At 40.6% G+C, this 19,194-nt stretch overlaps 1 protein-coding gene across 1 annotated transcript in view; it reads left to right on the top strand.

Annotated features, from left to right (window-relative positions):
- The first annotated feature begins 1,301 nt into the window (after positions 1-1,301).
- Positions 1,302-19,194, top strand: part of ADAMTS19 (ADAM metallopeptidase with thrombospondin type 1 motif 19) — a 272,346-nt gene continuing 254,453 nt past the window's right edge. The window contains exons 1-2 of the mRNA XM_049787377.1: positions 1,302-1,383; positions 2,005-2,657. Of these exons, the coding sequence (XP_049643334.1) occupies positions 1,302-1,383; positions 2,005-2,657 (735 nt within the window). The remainder of the gene's footprint in view (positions 1,384-2,004; positions 2,658-19,194) is intronic.

Raw genomic sequence — 19,194 nt, 5'->3', positions numbered from 1 at the left:
GTTAAATTTCACCAAAAGGACAGAAACATGTTTTCATGCCAAAAGTAATCCCACTAGTTTTGAGGTCTTTTTAGAATACTTGTTGAATGCTTTCTTCTTAATCTCGCCCCCATTAGCAATGTGCTGTGTGAGACAGTGGGGGGAAAAGGGGGGCAAGGGATTGAAAGCACAGATGACTAGGAAGCTAAGGATAAGGTAGAACAGGAGAATAGGGTTCTGAAACCTCAAGGAGTTTCTTGTCCTGGGAACCTTTGAAGCTCACTCCATGACAAATCACATTATCTCCAGGCTTAAAAAAAAAAAGACTTGAGAGACAAAGATGGGAAGACACATTAAAGGTCTTTAGAAACCAGGGTTGTAGCTTTGGGCTTCAGTCTGCACCAAGTTTTCCCTTGGGTAAGAGAGGTAAGAACTGGATAAAAGAAGGGGCCTGAGTAAAAAGGGGTGAGATAGGAGCTGGACTGCACTTCTACCTGCGCACACCTCATCCCAGCGGTCTTGGCGGGAGGCTGGGGGGAGGCGGAGTTAAGGATGCAAATACGATCTCCCCAGTGCCCAATCCGGAGCCCGGTGGAGAAATTTGGGTGTCCACCCCTCCACGGCGTGAGAGCACGTGTGCATGGTTCTGGGAGACCTTTGTCCCCCCGCAAAGTCGGGGATCCCTGGTTCTACTTCGTGGAATTTGCAGGCGATTGTTTTTCTCCTTTCAACATCCACTTCTCGAGTCTCTCCTGCACCCCTCCATCAGTTCCCTGAGGTGTGGCCGCGGTTTAGAGCCCCTTTAACACTCCAGCCCACTGGAGACAGCTGAGACATCAGCCCTACGACTTGCGGGGGGGGGGGGGCTCTCCTGCCCCGCACTGCCCCGCTCCGCGTCTGCCTGGTCGCGGCTGAAGGTGTGGGTTTGCGTTGCGCAGCTCCTCCGGCTCTAGCCTGGCTTGGCTTCCGAAACTCCTCCAAGGTCCAAGAGCCCAGAAAATAGACTCATCACCTAATTCGCTCGGGAACTCCGGAGCTTTGCCGGGGCGCGGTGCTACCCGCCCCCCGTTGTTTCTCCTCCCCCCAGCCCACCCCGCCCGTGTGCTCCGGCTCCCACAGAACCCCCCACACCAACCCCCTGCAGACAAAGGGCCTGAGCAAACTTGCCAAGCGCCCGAGCCTCCTTGCGCTCCGGGGAGGCAGCTGCTGCTGCTGCTGCTGCTGCTGCTGCTGCGCCCAGGGTGGATCGTGCGCAAGGAGGCGCGCTGCGCTCGGGGCCAGGAGCCACTGCCGCGCGGTCTTGGGGGGAAAAAAGCAGCAAGATGAGCTTGACCCTGACTCGCGTTTGCTGCTGCTGCTGCCTCCTTTACCAGCTGGGGGTCTTGTGCCACGGGATGGTTGCAGGTAAGTTCTTCCTAAGCTTTTCGGTTGGCCCTCCAAGCTCTCCCAGTAGACACGGAGAACTCCTATGTTGTCGGGGCTGGGGACAAGCCTGAGTCGAGAGGGTAGAAATAAAAAACCCGTCTGCGGTTTCCAACTAAGGGAAAGGGGGGGGGGGTGTCATGCAGCAGAATGGAAAGCATACTTTTTCCTCTCATCCTTGTTTTATTGGATTTATCGTAAAGGAATTCACTTTTCCTCCACTGAGAGTGATCCTTGCACCTGGAGGCAGATTTCTGAGTACTTACATTGTTAGTGATGCCTGCTTCATCTTTCAGAAAAAAAAAATCATCTAGCGGGGCTGTCCCGATTTACTTCCAACAACTAAGTCTCCGTACCTTAACTTAGCTGACCCCCAAGGTCTCCGTCCTCACCTCCGTATCATTGTGATTTGATTTGCAAACTGCTGGGGTCTGTAATCTGATCTCAAGGCTTCGCGGGGGAGGGGAACGGTCTGAGTTTCAGGGCTAGGCAGGTGGTCTGCACCTAGTGTTGGCCCCGGAGTGTAAATCTGCGAATGTTCCTGGAACCTCAAGATTCTCAAACCCACATTTCTCTCTGTGTCTTGTCTGCCCCAACCCGCAGGGCTCCAGTTCACCCCCGACCACGAGGAGTGGGAAGTCGTGTTTCCCGCTTTCTGGCGCCGGGAACCGGTGGATTCTGCTGCGGGAGGCAGCGGGGCCAGCGCTGACCCAGGCGGTGCTCGCGGCTTTGGGGGTGGCCGGACGCAAGTGGCTGGCAGCTCCCGGGAGGTGCGCTCAGTGGCTTCAGCTCCGCTGCAGGAGCCTGCAGAGAAGCAGGCAAAGGAGCCCCAGCCTGGGTCCCCGCCGCCCCTGGGAATTGAGGAGGATGAGGAGCTGGAGTCGCAGGAGCTGCCTCGGGCATCCAGTGGGGCGTGTACCCCGAATTTAGGTGTCCAGGCCTCTTGGCCGCCCCCACCAGCCCCGCAGCCCCCTCCACCCCCACCCCCTGCCGAGCAAGCCAAGCTGGAAGGCGAGGAGGTGCTGTTGCGGATCCCAGCTTTCTCCCGGGACCTCTACCTGCTGCTCCGGAGAGACGGCCGCTTCCTCGCGCCACGCTTCCAGGTGGAACAGTGGCCGGTTCCCCGCCCCAGCCCCTCACCGTCTGCAGCCGGCCCACAGCTGCATGCACCCGCCAATGCATCCTGTTTCTACACTGGCACTGTGCTGCAGCACCCTGGTTCCCTGGTCTCTTTCAGCACGTGTGGAGGTGGTCTGGTAAGCACTGCCCTTTCCCAGCCCTCACCTTCCATGCCACACCTGCATTCTCCACCCCCTTAGGTCGGATTGGTTTGCTTGCCTTCCTCCACCAAAAGATTTTTTTTTTACTGAATTAACAGAATTTCGCTCTCTGAGCTCCAGTCGAATCTTCACACCATTTACCTCTTCTAGAAAATCATCCGGGAGTGCTGTGAGTCAGCTGGGAGGCTGATCAGTGTATCTGATGCCTTCTCTAGGCGATAAATCTCTCCTCATACTAATAGAAAAGACTCCTTGCAATTCGTCCCTGGGGCCTGTTTTATTTCTCCCCCCATTTCTTTCTGTTTTCCAATTCAGTCCTGTATATCTCCTAATTTCTTTTAGGAGATCAAGAGCCACCATCCTGCTCCTAACTGAATCTTTTCTCTTTGCTCTATCAGGGGTCTCAAATTTTGTGGCCCTGCCCTAGAGGAATCTTTATTTTTTGTTTTGTTTTGTTTTAGTTGTTTGGGTCACACCCACCCCTCAATGTTCAAGGCTTACTACAGACTTTGCACTCAAGGATCACCCCGACTTTGTCTCCTGCGGCCCTCATTTACTATCACAGTTTTGGGTGGTTGTTTTTGTTTGTTTGTTTGTTTGTGCTTTGTTTTGCGATGTACTGTTTCAAAGTTTGTCAGCATGGTTCTCTGGGGAATTGCATTTTCCCAGCTGTCTGAAATTGAAATACATTCGCAACTAACCACTCTGGACACCTGTTCTCATTTTTTTGCAAGAGACATGGATTGAGCAGGCATCAGCAAAGACAGGGAGCTGTTGACTGATGGCTGACATTAGAGTCCAATAAGCCTTCCCAGTATTATGTTTCTATGATTAAACATGACCCCCCTCAGGTTTATTTAACGTTTTGTCTGTCAATTGTTCCTTTCCTCCTCTTTAGTCCATGGAGGAAAGTAGCAAGATTAAGTGGCTTGCTAAGAAGCTTGTTGGAACCAGAAATAAAAAGCCATTTGCTCTGTCTGAAGAGGAAAAATAATTCCATCCCCCGCCCCTCTGACTTGACTGGTTTGGAATAATTGTTACCTCCTGTAAGTCGTCCTTTCACTTTGTGGTAATGTGTACAAACAGAAAATGCACACTTTAACTATTTTTAGATGTACAGTTCAGGGACATTAAGTGTATGAGCTATCTTCCCCATGACCTTAACTATGGATTAAAGGAGAAAAGTCCACAAAAATATTGAAAACTCCCATGTGATTTGTGGGTTCATGTTGCTGTTTCTGGTGAGCCATTGATGAAATCCATAAGGATTTGTGTGAAAGCAACCTGCTCATTTGGAGAAATACCCAGTACTAATGGATAACAGAAAATGCCAACCTCATCAAAGTCACCCAAAGCCATGAATGGAAAAAGATGCTTAAAATCCAAACAAAATGAAAACTGGAAATTTTTACCTATTTCTTTCTAAAATCCCATAGTCAAATGATGTAAATTGCTGGACAGGGCCATATTTCACCAGATGCTCATAGCAATGAATATTCAAATGTGAACTTTTTAAGCCATGAGTGAAAAAACTTGGCATGGAAAATTTACATGATAGCTTTTAGAAATGTTTTCAGTGGAACTGATGTCTGAACACTTCTACTAGGGGAAATATTTTGTGGGACTTTCATTGTGTACTAGTTTCTGGCCTGGGATTAAATAATTACATATAGAAAGTTCCTGGTGTGGTAGCAGCAATAGGGGATAAAGCATTTCACTGTGTTGAAATGTGGGCTTTTGGTCAGATTTTCCAAATGAGCTATGCCTTCTTTTCATACTTAAGGGAGAAAGGTTAGAATTATGAGTGGGTTTTTCATAGACTGAATAGGAGTTTGACATACCTCCCTGTTTATCATGTTGGACTTTTACTCAGTTTTCCTATTTGCCACTTGTATATATGTTCTGAACTGGGAAGTCTTTGTTATTGAGGAAAACTGACATTGCCAGCAATACAGTGTAGCAGTCAGACTTGGAGTAAAAAGTCAGGCAGATCTCCAAGTTGGGTGGGTGTGTGACTCTACACTCTCCCATGCCAACCCTTTTCCCTTACGAAGATGAATTAGGAGCAAGTGAGCTTAATTTGTTATCTACAGTCTGTTTTAGGGTTGCTTGCTGATGATTGACAAGCCCCTGACCTCTCTGGGCTTTCTTAACCAGAATAAAATTGGGTGACTTCATTTAAATTGGATGAAGGAATTAAGGCTCTGTTCTAATGGATGTCCAGTGGAACTTAGATCCTGCATTAGGGATTTAAATACTCTACCTTTGGGCCCACTAGTAGAAAATACACTGGAATTCATAAAACAATGTCACAGTAGCAAGAGGAATCAAAGATTCTGCCTGAGGTATAAAAAGGGGATTGAGGATGGAGTCCCAGAGCAGAGATTAAATTCACTTTGTGGGATGCAGAGGTTTACTCCAGACAAAGAAGAACTAACTTGAGCTCTAATTTGACAAAGGAAAGAGATTGAGGAGATAAAAGTGGAGCATTTATTCAGAAAAAGGGGATGGATTCTTACTGTGATTGGGCTATTAAGCATTCCCCTTTATAATGGAAAAGGATGAGATCAGACCTCATCATGAGATGAGACCTCAGAAACTTTGTCTGCCAGATTATGGCATTGGCTCTCCAGAGGTTAATTATCCCAATCCTGTATTCTTTTACCTTTGTGTTTCCAGACTGCTGGGATCCTGTCATTCTAGTCTGAGAAATAATGATATCTTGATATGAGGTTGATTATTTAAGAATGTATGTCACTTTATTTTGCAACAGGTTTTTCTTAGTTGGTAGTAGTTTTCTATTTGTCCTAGATCACATAATGGACTTCTCTCCCCTTCTCTCAGTTGTATTTTGCCGCCTAGTCTCTGAACTCTTTAGCACCGTTGGGATTCTTTTAAATAGGAAAAAATCTTAAAGTAGCAAATGTGATTACTTATCTAATACTGCAAACTCTTCAGCCAGGTAGATATATAACAGGTATTATGAAGAGAAAATATGCTAGAACATAGATTTTGGATATAAGTACTACCTTTTCGAAGTACATAATGTTCTGGATCTTGTTTTGCTTATTTTTATATTTTATATTTTTTTAATTTTTATATTTATTGAGACCAATGTGAATTACAAGTCTTTCAAGGTTATATTTAAGGTACATAGGGACAGTGAATTAGAGCACTAGTGTTGACCTTCTTCACCACTGTTACCAGCATGCATCCCATACCTCCACCCTTAGCCTCCTGGACTGCAAGTGTGATAGGTCCCTTTTGTATATAGCATGTTGTAGTTTGGGTCTCTTGATTCTGTTATTATTATTGACTTTGGGTTGGGTATTTAGGTCTGATCATTTATTATTTCTACTCAAAGCTCATGAGACTGCTTTGCTGCTGGTACCATCCACTTTTTTTTCTCCTCAATTTGTAGGAAGACAGAAATATGAGGCAGAACAAAATGATTCATGTTCTATGGTTCTGTTAAAAAAAAGAAAAGATAGTGGGTGGGAACCCCTGTCTAGAAGCTATACATATAAAATTAAAAGAAATTAAAAAGGGGGTGCTGGCGTGGCAAGGCTTTTTTGTTGTTTTGTTGTTGTTATTTTCTTAGGCACAGTAAGTATTGGGGAAATTAGAAAGGAAGATACAGGATATCTCCACTGTTGAAGTATACTGTCATGAGACCAAATACAGGCTCTAGACATGTTCACTGTCGAACCCTAGAGTCTTTCTTTATGGTGCCAGGTAATGTTCTGCTCAGTTGTGGTTGTCAAAGTCAGTCCTCTGTAATTAGAGATCTTGGTTTTTACACAGTTCGTAGGATGAAGCCTAGGATAGAGTCTTTCTTAATGGTTCCAGATGTTCTGCTCAGTCACTGTTGTTGTAGTCAAACTTCTATATTTAAAGTGGTCTTAGTTTTTGCACAGATCAAAGGATGGAGTGTCTTCTGATTTCATCTCACCGTAAGGTGATGAGGTAGGGCAACCTGCCCTTAGATCAAGTTGGTACTGTTTCCACATTGACAGAATGTTGTGTGAACCAACCCTGGGCAAGTTGGTTAGTTTTGATTATTTTTAAAATGCACAATTTATATATGCATGTATGGACATTTTGTATGTATGAAGTATTCTTATTTCTATTTAGTAGGAATAGTAATGTTTAATAGTTTCTAAGAACCTTAGTAATATTTAATATGGAATAATAGTCTTAAGCTATTCATTGAATTTAAGAGACAAATAAATAACATAGTACTAATCAACTAAAAATTTACTAAAGAGTTTTCATGGACAAGACAATGTACCAGTATAGAGACAAAAAAAAAAAAAAAAGACCAGAAGAGCTTTGGCAGGTGTTAAAATGATTCCTCATGTGGTTTGCTAGTCTCAAAGGTAAATAGGAAAATAAGTAAAAATGTAGCCAGTGTCAAAAAAGATGGTTCAGCAGGTAGGATACTTGTCTTTCATATGGCAATACAAGCTGTATTCTGACATCCTGTATGGTTTCCTAAATCTACCAAGAGTGATTCTTGAGTACAAAGCCAACAAATAAAACTATTCTGTTCCAGTTAAATACATTCTTTTACCTTTGCCCATCACTTCCAAAAATGACTTGCACAGGGGCTGGAGCAATAGCATAGTGGTTGGGCATTTGCCTTACACATGGCAGATCCAGGACAGACCTGGTTCAAACCCTGGCATGCCATATGGTCCCCCTAGCCAGGAGCAATTTCTGAGCATATAGCCAGAAGTAATGCCTGAGTGTCACCCAGTGTGGTCCAAAAAACAATCAAACAAAAAAATGACTTGCACAAGTTGGATCTTGAGCCTAAGCAATATATTTTAAAAGAATACAAAATAATTGGTTGTGCAAGCTAAAATCTGAGGCCAGCCACTTCAGTGACTCAATTGCTTGCTTATCTATGTTCTACATGTAAGTGAAGCCATTGATAATTGTTTTATACTGCCTGACTTAGTTTACTTAAGACTGCTGCTACCTTAAGTTCATCAACATTATCTCTACAAGAAAATTAAATCTTTTTAAACTTTTTAAGCTATGATTTTATTTGTAATATTTCACATCCTTATGCAATGTAGTGTTGTTCTTGTATTTCTTTTTTATTTTTTTAATTTTGTTTTGGTTTTTGGTGTTTGGCAGGCACGGGGGACCATATAGGACACCGGGATTCGAACCAATCACCTTAGGTACTGGGTCTGCTGCTTGCAAGGCAAACGCCGCTGTGCTACTATCTCTCCAGCCCCGTTCTTGTGTTTCTAACCTTAAATATCTTACTCCAGTTTTCACTGGTGACACTAAAGTTCTTCACTTTTTTTCAGATTAATTATGTGTGGTTAAATTTTTTTGATTTGTGGTTACCATAAGGTTTGAGTCACTTGATTTTTATCATAGTCTTTTTGTGAGGATTTCAACTCTTCATCTTCAGACTAAACAAATTCTGTACTAGTCTTCTTTTTGATGTTCATTCTTATTTGTTTATTCTTGTTTATGTTTCTGGTTCTGTATTACGATTTATCACCACACTCAAGAGTTTGTTTTGTCTTTTCCTATAAGAGCAATTTTAATGTTTCTCTCAGTGCAAATCTATTGGTAATAATTTCTACTAGTCTTTGTTTTTGGGAAAAATCTCTATATTTTCATCATATTTAAGTTCTAACTTTAAAAGTTGATGTGATCTTGGTTGGATGTTCTCAGTACTTTATTTGAATATGCCCACCACCTCTTTCCTAGCCTGTAGAGTTTTAGCTGAGAAATCCAATGTTAGTTTGATCAGGCTGCTTTTGTATGTTGCTTTTTATCCCCCTCACTGTTTTTAAGATATTTTATTTATTGCCAGAGTCAACTGCTAGAAAGGGGCCCATGCTGCTGGGGTCCATGGGGGACTTGCAGGTAAGACTCTGACAAGATACTTCAAACCTTTTTAAGAGAAGCTCAGGGACCTCTAGGCTGGGAGAGGGAGAAAGATGGAGAGAGAGCTGGGTTTGGGAGCAGGGTAAGGTCAATTGAGGGACAGGTAAAAGGAGCAGGTATATAAGTAAAGGATAAATAGTCCTAAATGATGGAAATCAAAGTCTGTCAAAATCAGGGAGAAAACCCATAGCCAGGAGTAGACACAGTTCCGTCATATTGCTGCTCCAACTGCCTCTTTAAACTGTCATAGACTCTCCACACTCACTCTCCACTCTCAGCTTCACAGGGAGGGGGGTGGGCTTTATGGCCCCAGCCAGCCAATAATAATTGATTAAGGTCGTTCTTAAAGGGGTGAACCCCTTTTATGGCTGGTGCTGGACTGCTGCTGGGAGTAATAAAGTAATGTAGGCAAAAAATCTTATCATTTTTGATAACTTAGCTGTGATGTATTGTTAGTGTAGTTCTTAATTTTACATTTAGAAATTTGAGCATTTTTATTAGTTTCCTGTATTTTCATGTTTTGTTTTTTCCTGAGAAATGGTCAATTCCCAGTTTTTTAATTTAATTTTTGTTTTTGTTTTGGAGCCATTACCTGGTGGTACTCGGGTTATTCCTGGTTCTTTAGCCAGAAATTACTCCTAGCAGTCTCAGAAGACCATATGGGTTGCCAGGGATTGAATTTTGGTAAGGCATATGCTAGGCAAAAATCCCTATTGCTGTGTGATTTCTCCATCGCCTCTCAGTTATTTTTTGTCTAGGTTTTTTGTAGTCTTGTCTTCACCTTCTGGGATGTCCATTATTTTTATATCTCCTCTTCTATTGGAGTCTGATAGTTCTCAAAGGACCCCTTCATTTTTTTTTAAGTTTCTCCTCTTCCTTTTAGTCATTATTGAAATTTTATTTAAAATTTTTCTCATTCTCCCTTTTGTGGAGACTGAGCCTCTTTATTATGCCTTTAATGAATATTTTCATTTAATTCACTGTATTTTAATATCTAGCATAGTTATTTGTAATACTTTATACTTAATCTGAAGTAGATCTTCCTCTGCTCCTATATTTGCTTTATTATTTTTATTAGTATTTATTCAGTTTTAATGTGACTTCAATAGATAACGCTTATTGTCTTCAAAATGGTTAAACTATTAACAGACTCTCTATTTCATATTATTATAATTGATTTCTGGGCTAGGTTTATGATTCAGGTAGAACAACAGATTCCTTGTAATATATGAGGTACTTGTACAATGTGGCCCTGATAATGAGCACATCTGGGTGTCCCTTTTTTGAGGAACATTGGGATCTGAGGAATACTCTTTCTCATATATTCTCATGTATTTCTCATATATTCTGTCATGAGATTTAATCTTTTGTAGCATTAATTTTAAAATCAAATGCTGTGATTTGATTTGCAGATCTGTTTTAGGAACTTGAGTGTGAGAGGAAAAAGGGTTACTTTGTGAGTGTGTGTGTGTGTGTGTGTGTGTGTGTATGAATGTGTATGGTTACTCTAAACCCTGCACTAGACAGAGAACCAACCTGTGCATCAAATCCTTCTGATTATACATTTATAATATCAGAACATAAATATAAACTCAATACTTTGCTCTTGAGACACATGCAGTGGTGCTTAGAATTTATTGTAGCTTTGTGCTTAGTTGTGTTCAATTGTGTTTAATTGTGGCTGACTTAAGAAACCATGTTTTAAGTGCTAGCATATGATCTATCCTGGAGAATGACTCATGTACATTGGAGAAGAATGTGTATCCAGGTTTCTGGGGATGGAGTGTCCTATATTTATCTACTAGGTCTCTTTCGTCCATTCCTCTTTTCAGTGCTAGTACAATATTGTTGGGTTTCAGTCTGGTTAACCTATCAAGTGGTGACAGGGCCGGGTTGGGGTCTCCACAATTATTGTGTTATTATTGATACCCTCTTTCAAATGAACTTTACAAGAAAGAAACATCTAAATCCCATCAAAAAATTGAGAGAAGAAATGAACAGACACTTTGTCAAAGAAGAAATACAGGAGCTGGAAAGATAGCACAGCGGTAAGGCGTTTACCTTGCACGCAGCCAATACAGGAAGGACCCTAGTTCAAATCCCGGCACACCATACGGTCCTCAGAGCCTGCCAGGAGTGACTTCTGAGTGCAGAACCAGGAGTAACTCCTGAGAGAAGCTGGGTGTAAACCAAAAAAAAAAAAAAAAAAAAAAAAAAAAAAAAAAAAAAGAAAAGAAAAAGAAAAAGAAATACAAATGGCCAAAAGACACATGGAAAAAATGCTCCACATCACTAATCATCAGACTGATGCAAATCAAAACAACTATGAGGCACCATCTCACACCGCACAGATTGGCGCACATCACAAAGAATGAAAACAAGCAGTGCTGTCGGGGATGTGGAGAGAAAGAAATTCTTATGCACTGCTGGTGGGATTGCCGTCTAGTCCAACCTTTATGGAAAACTATATGGAGATTCCTCCACAAACTGGAAATTGAGCTCCCATTTAATCCAGCTATTTCACTCCTAGAAATATACTCTAGGAACACAAAAATACAATACAAAAATTCCTTCCTCACACCTATATTCATTGCACTGCTATTTACAATAGCCAGACTCTGGAAACAACCAAGATGCCCTTCAACAGATGAATGGCTAAAGAAACTGTGGTACATATACACAGTGGAATATTATGCAGCTATCTGGAAAGATGAAGTCATGAAATTTTCCTATACATGGATGTACATGAAATCTATTCTGCTGAGTGAAATAAGTCAGAGGGAGAGAGATAGACACAGCATAGTCTCACGTATCTATGGATTTTAAGAAAAAAGACATTTTTGCAGTAATTCTCAGAGACAAAAGATGAGGGCTGGAAGGTCCAGCTCATGATAAGAAGCTCTCCAAAAAGCGTAGTGAGTGCAGTTAGAGAAGTAACTACATTGAGATCTATCATAACAATGTGAATGAATGAAAGGGAAGTAGAAGCCTGTCTCAAATACAGGTGGGCGGGGTGGGGAGGAGGGAGATTTGGGACATTGGTGATGGGAATGTCGCACTGGTGAAGGGGGGGTGCTCTCTATATGGCTGAAATCCAAGTAAATAATATTTGTAATCAAGGTGTTTAAATAAAGATATTAAAAATAAAGTTATTACCATATATACACCAAAAAAAAAGAAGAAGAAAAGAAACCATGTTATGCCAGGTATCAAACCCAGGTGGCCATTTGCAAGAAAAATGCCCTATCCACTCCAATCCATCTAACCTTGTCATTAAATTAATTCTTTGAGTTACTGAATTTCTTTCAGATCCTTTATGTAGGCCAGTGCTTCTCAAATAGTGGGGCGTGACCCCAAGGGGGGGGCTTGAGGCTCCGTAAAGGGAGGTGTGTTTGACCTCGGCAAACACTGTCATAACAAGCTAAGCCCTGTGTTTATGTCTCTGTATGTGTCTGGAGCTGAGAGTTGCTGTATCCTGCTTCAAACCCCGCTTCAAAAAGCTGTGCATTGCAAAATGTGCTCATTGTAGCCATTAATCCAGAAATCACCTCTGATTAAAAAATCAACTCAGATTATTTTATATATTTTTATTTTGCAGGTTAAAGTTTTTTTTAATTAAAGACACTATTTACCGTCGTGCGAGGGGTGCGAAAAATATTTTCTTCTTCCTAGGGGGGCATGACAGCAAATCATTGATGTAGGCCAAGTTCTGGGTATCTGCTGCCATTGACAATTCACTGTGGAGTCTTTTTCCTACATTTTATTGATAGGGAAAGAAAATGTGCCAAATTTCCTACTGCAGGGCTAAGGTGCAAAGCAAAAGTTTATAAAACGTGGCAACACAAATACTGAAGCTTATTTCTGATGACTCAGGAGGTCCCACATTTGAGTGCCATGACATGTCTACTAAAATGACTGGGACATTTGTCAATTTCCAGACGAACATCTTGGATGGACACAGATTCTTCTAAACTTTCTAAAAAGAAAACTTTCATGATCTCATAATCTGTACACTTCCCATGCTTGTGCCCTTGCATTACAAGGATTCCCTTAGCTCTTGGCTAACACAGTGTCTTGTAGCTGCTTCGAACATTTAGTAACAGTGGTGCAGGAGGAGGGGGTTCTGCCTGTCACTGCATGTCTACTAGAGTTGCAGGGTTCAGTATTGCACACTCAGTTTCCAGCTGCTGAGTGATTCTGCTCTTCTTAGTGAGGGAATCACTACAGTCCTGGAGAATTGAGGGGCCTCAAACACCTTCTTCTTCTTCTTCTTCTTCTTCTTCTTCTTCTTCTTCTTCTTCTTCTTCTTCTTCTTCTTCTTCTTCTTCTTCTTCTTCTTCTTCTTCTTCTTCTTCTTCTTCTTCTTCTTCTTCTTCTTCTTCTTCTTCTTCTTCTTCTTCTTCTTCTTCTTCTTCTTCTTCTTCTTCTTCTTCTTCTTCTTCTTCTTCTTCTTCTTCTTCTTCTTCTTCTTCTTCTTCTTCTTCTTCTTCTTCTTCTTCTTCCTTCTTCTTCTTCTTCTTCTTCTTCTTCTTCTTCTTTTCTTCTTCTTCTTCTTCTTCTTCTTCTTCTTCTTCTTCTTCTTCCTCCTCTTCCTCCTCCTCCTCTTCCTCCTCCTCCTCCTTCTTCTTTTTTCTTTCGTTTTTTGGGCCACACCAGGTAACACTCAGGGGGTCACTCCTGGCTATGCACTCAGAAATTGCTCCTAGCTTGGGGGACCATATGGGATGCTGAGGATGGAACCATGGTCTGTCTTGGATCAGCCGCATGAAAGACAAATGTCCTACCACTGCACCACCTCTCCAGCCCTGAGCGGTCTTAATTAATCTGTAATTTATATTATTGTGGCTCTGATGTTCCCAGCTGCCTGTGAAGCAGCCGAAGCGCTGAACTTCTAGTATCCTTTTCACCAAATACCATGGTATTTCCTTTTAAAAATGCAGGTGTTTGGATTGGTTAGATATCCTCTAGTGATAAACTAATGAGTTGTGTGAGATAAAGTTGGCTTCTGGCTGAGTTTTCAGAGAAATCTTTCCCTGACACGGTCTACTACTCCATGTTTTTTTGTCCTTCCTTCCTTCCTTCCTTCCTTCCTTCCTTCCTTCCTTCCTTCCTTCCTTCCTTCCTTCCTTCCTTCCTCCCTCCTCCCTTCCTTCTGTCTTCCTACTTTCCATCCTTCCTCCCTTCCACCCTCCAGCCTCCCCTCTCCTCCAACCTTCCCTCCTTCTTCCCTCTCCTTCCCTCTCCTGCCTTCCCTTCCCCTCCCCTCCCCTCACTTCCCTTCTCTCCTCCCCTCTACTCCCACCCCATCCACTTCATTCCCTTCTCTTCTTCCCTCCCCTCTCATCTCTTCCCCTCGTTTTTCCCTTCCCTCTCCTATCCTCTCCTCTACTCCCCTCCACTCCCCCACCCCTCCATTTCTTTCCCTTCTCATCGCTTCCCTCTTCTCCCTTCTCTTTTCCCTTCTCTTCTCCCCTCCTCTCTCCTCCTTTCCCTTCTCCTCCTCTCTCTTCCCCTCACTACCCCTCCCCTCCCTTCTCCCCTTTCCCTTCTCCCCTCCCTCTCCTCCCTTCTCTTCCCCTCCCTGCTCTCCTTCCCTTCCCTCCCTTCCCCTCCACTCCCTTCCCTTATCCTCCCATCTCCTCTCCTATGCTCCCCTCCCTTCCCCTCTCCTTCTCTCCCCTCCACTCTCCTTTCCTCCAGTCCTTTCTTCTCTCCATGCTCAAGGGACCATAGTGCTGTGCCAGGAATCAAACCACTGTTTAGCCAGAGCTGCATTGTAAGCAGTCACCTTAACATTTATACTACCTTTCCAGATCCATTTTTTTCCCTTTATATTTTAATGTGGTAAGATGTCTTTTGTTTTAAGTGACAATATAGGTGAAACTTCAGTGAAGTTTTTATTTCTGTAAATATTAACATTAAATGTTCTAAAGCGCATCCAGAATTCCTTCAGGGAAAAAATATTCCAGAAAAAAAAATTGGCCTTTCATACGAACAAATGCCATTAGAAAATTAGGGACAAATGTAAACAGTAATTATACATTAAATAAATATTCTTGATTACTGTTTTACTTTGCTTGCCATTTTTCGGTTTCTTTAGTTGCTGCTTTGTAAGATCCTTAAGTGTCTGCATAATCTGGGTGAACTGACACATTCTTCCTCTGAACTAATCATGAAAGTGGTGAGTGGTAGGAAGTGAAAGAGAAACGTATTGCTGTGTGCTTTGTGCTTAAGAATATGGAAACTAAGGCCAGAGAGTACAGTGAGTAGGATACTTGCCTTCCATACAGCCAACTTTGGCCAAATGCCCGATGTCAACTGGTCCTCTGAGCCTACTAGGAGTGATTTCTTAGTTCAGAGCCAGGAGTAATCCTTGAGTACCAAAGCCGGTGGCCCAAAACTCCCCCACACCATCACCCAAAAGAAAACTGGTTCTATCCACCCAGCTTTTCCTGCTTCCCTGAACACTCGTGTGTATCATGAATACTACTTTATTACCAAAGAATATGGATGTCTCTTGTTTTTTAAATACTTATGGAATAACATACTAATGTGGTTTTGAGGACAGTCTAAAGTGAATATTAATATAGTTTCAAAGTCTCCAGTGCCTTTGCAAACAGTTAGCTCAGTTGCAGTATTTTAGTAAGTGTTCTAATAACTTGGCTGCTCTTGCCTTTGACTCTAGAGTGTGCCATCCAATTTTGGGGCGCTTACTCAAAGAATCTTACATGTTCAGAGCCTATTAATAACTCACCATAGGCTTGTAAGAGAATACATCAGTTGCTATATTGGAGCTGCATAATTAACTTCTACTTAATCTCATTTCTTTCCATTACTTCTTCTATAGCCAACATGGGCAGTGATGACCCCCATGAGGCATTGGTGCTGGCATGACCTAGGCTAGGGGGTGGAAGTAGTCTTAGTACAGTTGGGAAGTGCTTTCCATTTGTTGGCTTAAAGAAAAGATGGGGCAGGGAAAGTTGAGTGATTTGTTTTTAACCCTGAAAATGGGGTAGTAGGCCACATAAGTTTGAGAAATTCTGCTCTCAAAAAAAAAATACATTTGTATTTTTGCCTGTGCTTTTTTATCCTATACTCATCCTTCTGAAATGAAGTTCAGTAAATTTGTCATGGAGAGTTTTCTATATGTATATATGTATTAAAGTTATGTTTATATATATGTATATATACTCTGTATATATACACAAATGAGAAGAGTCAAGAGACACTATCACAATATTAATGATTATAATAAAGATACTGATGTTTTGCATATTTAAAATATACATATACTCTGTATATATACATACAAAAAGAAGAGTCAAGAGGCACTATCATAATATTGATGATTCTAATAAAGATACTGATGTTTTGCAATTTTTAATATTTTGGTTTTAGGATATTTAAATATTACTTAGAAAGTAAGTCATCTTTAGTTGGACTTTATGAGCTGAGTTGCATTTTGAAGCCCTCTGTGATATTGCCATATAAGGATGGCTTATTAAAACTTTCTTTTTTGTAAGCAAAACTGCAGCCTCTGTCAGTTTCTTAAGATAAATATGATTTAGATATGATCTTATATCATGCATTTTAATAATTTGGTAAATTCTTAATACATTTTGACAGTTTTAATTAACTGCATTTAGAAATAATTAAACTAGTTTTTATAACATGGAAGTATAGCAAGTGAGTAAAAATATCACCTGTAATAAATAGAAGTTGTAGTATCTTTTACTTATATCTACAAGGGTGGATATCAACTAATACCTTCACTTTATCTTAATCACTCAAGTATATATGGTAAGTCAGAAAAAGAAGGACAAATACTGGTTGATCTCAATGCCTATGTAGAATAGGGTATAGAGGTACCAAATGATAACATAACCTAAGTCTTTCTTTTTAAATTTTTTTTGTTTTGTTTTGTTTTTTGTTTTTGTTTTTGGGTAACCTTCAGTGACACTCAGGTGTTACTCCAGACTACGCTCACAGAAATCACTCCTGGCTTGGGGGACCATTTCGAACATTGGGGGATTGAACCACAGTCTGTCCTAGGTCAGCGCATGCAAGGCAAAGGCCCTACCACTTGTGCCATTGCTCAGCCCCTGCTATTTTTAATTCTTATTATTAGCTATTTCGAAAATTTAGATTTAGAAATTTATTGATATTTGGGTTTTAGACATACTATGGTCCAATACCAATCCCTCTGTCAGGGTTCCTAGATTTTCTCCCATAGTCTGAAATCTTGACAGTTTGGCAAACATATTTTTTCATTTCTTTGAGTTTGATCACTTGTTTTCAGTGTTTTTGAGTCTGTGGTTTGGACATTTGGCTCTACTACTCCTTTATACCACTGTGGTATAAACGTTTACAAGTTTGACCCCTGCTTTCCATTTATCTCTTTTTTTTCTTACTCAGTATATTCCTTTCTCTGCCCTTCTCTTTCCCAAACTCTAGGACTAGGTAATCAAGGAATTCCCCCCCTTTCAAATATTGCATTTCCCCATCCAATTATTCTGTATATCACATGTAAGTGAGATCATCCTGCATTTATCCCTATTCTGGCTTATTTCCTTTAACATGATATCTTTCTGTTGCACCAATGTTTTAGCAAATTTCTTGATTTTTATCTTTATTTACAGCTGTCTAATATGCTATTATGTATAAATACCATATCTTCATTATGCACTTCTCTATTGCTTATCTATTGTTGGACAATTAGGCTTATACTGTATTTTAGCTATTATATAGCAGTGAAGAACAGTGCATATTTTGGACACTGTTCATTTTTACTCTGCACTTCGGATGGGACTTTTGGAAATTTTGCTGTTGATCTTTGTGAGAACTTTATATCTGATATCTTGAGTGGAAAATTTTCTCACATTCAGTTAGTTGTTGCTTTGTTTTAGCCTGCATTTTTTTGCCATCTAGAAATATTTTAATTTGATTTAAGTCCCATTTCTGTATTTTAGGAACTGTTGCCGTTGCCATTGAAAATGCCTTTGAAGTCCAAATATTGGGACATATACTTTTCTCTGTACTTTATAGATTCTGGTCTGCTCTCAAGGTCTTTGAAACACTTTGATTTGTCTTTTGTGTAAAGTATGAGATATGGATATACCTTTAATGTTTTTACATATAGTTACCAAGGTTTCATAGCACTATTTATTGAAGAGGTTATCTTTACTACATTTTATTATCTCAGCTTCTTTTCAATTATTAGCTGACTATATATGTGGCGGTGTGTTACCTGATAAACTATTCTGACCTATCGTTTATAATTTTTTATTTGTTTTTGTTTTTGGACCACACCCAGTGGCACTTAGGAATTATAGCTGTTTCTGTGTCCAGGAATCATTCTTGTAGTGCTCCCGGAACCATAAGGGATGCTCAGGATCAAACCTGTATCAGCCCAGTGCAAGGCAAACACCCTACCACTGTGCTATTGGTCTGGGCTCTAGCTTATAGAGTTTATTCTTATTCCAATACCACACGGACTTAATCACTATGTAAGCCCTTCTTTTTAAATGTTCATGACATGAGCATGAAAAGATGATGCCAAAAGTGGAAAGAATACTTGCAAAAAGTCTCATCAGATCTGTTTTGAGAATGTCTAAAAGAATACTCTTCATTATAACAAGTCAGATACTGCCATTGAAAATGAGCAACCATCCAAACATTGAGGAAGATATCCAGATGGAGTAAAGTCATGGGAAGAAAAGAGATATCTTTATATTTTAGTTATTAAGGGCATGCAAATTCAACCACAATGCAATACCAATGTGCACAATCGAATGACAAAAATGAAAATGACTGACTATAGTAAATGTTGGCCAGTTAATGTTGTGGAGCTATAAAGACTTCCGTTAGCTGCTAGAATGAATGAAAAATAATAGAATTACTTTGGAAATTATTTTGTCAATTTGTTATAAAATTTATTGTGCTTATTATTCTAACTAGTAATTCTGTTTCTTAGTGACTACTCAAGAAGCAAAAACAAATGTCCACATGAGGGTACTCATGTTTCTGGAAGCTCAAGTCAAAATATCTCACCTTGGAGAACAAAGAAATTCTGGTTGCTTATGCAAAGGAATACTACTCAATGAAGGGAGACATTCTTTAAAATGGCTCAAGGATAGAGCTGAAGTACATACACAAAGTCCATTAGTCAAATTGTAGTTCATTTGCATAAAAGTCTGGATACTTCAAACAAAAAGCCAATCAATGGCAATAGGCCATTCCGCCTCACTGTGCAATTTCTCATTTAGTCTAAGAACATTATTCTGATGTCCATACCTTGTTTCCAAATAAACAGGACAATGCCTTCACCATGAACTATTTTTGAGTTGATAGACCAAGAAGGTCAGAGTGAAACTTTTAAACTTTTAAACTTTCTTAAACTGGATCAGGCATTCCCAGGAGTGCAATCTTAGATTGTCTTAACTTGTTTGGTTACATTCTGTGTTACCTACTTTCAAAGTGCTTGTAAAGGGGAAAAATAATACTAAAATATTTAAACAACTCAGAAGAAGAACCCTAAAGAGAGTAATTCCAATCCCTAAACCCTGGAGTATAATTTTAGATCACATCAGGATCTTTT

This window comes from Suncus etruscus, chromosome 14 (genome assembly GCF_024139225.1).
Source record: "Suncus etruscus isolate mSunEtr1 chromosome 14, mSunEtr1.pri.cur, whole genome shotgun sequence".
NCBI lineage: Eukaryota > Metazoa > Chordata > Mammalia > Eulipotyphla > Soricidae > Suncus > Suncus etruscus.
Note: the sequence above shows the minus strand (reverse complement) of the source record. Positions and strands in the feature narration are given on the sequence as shown.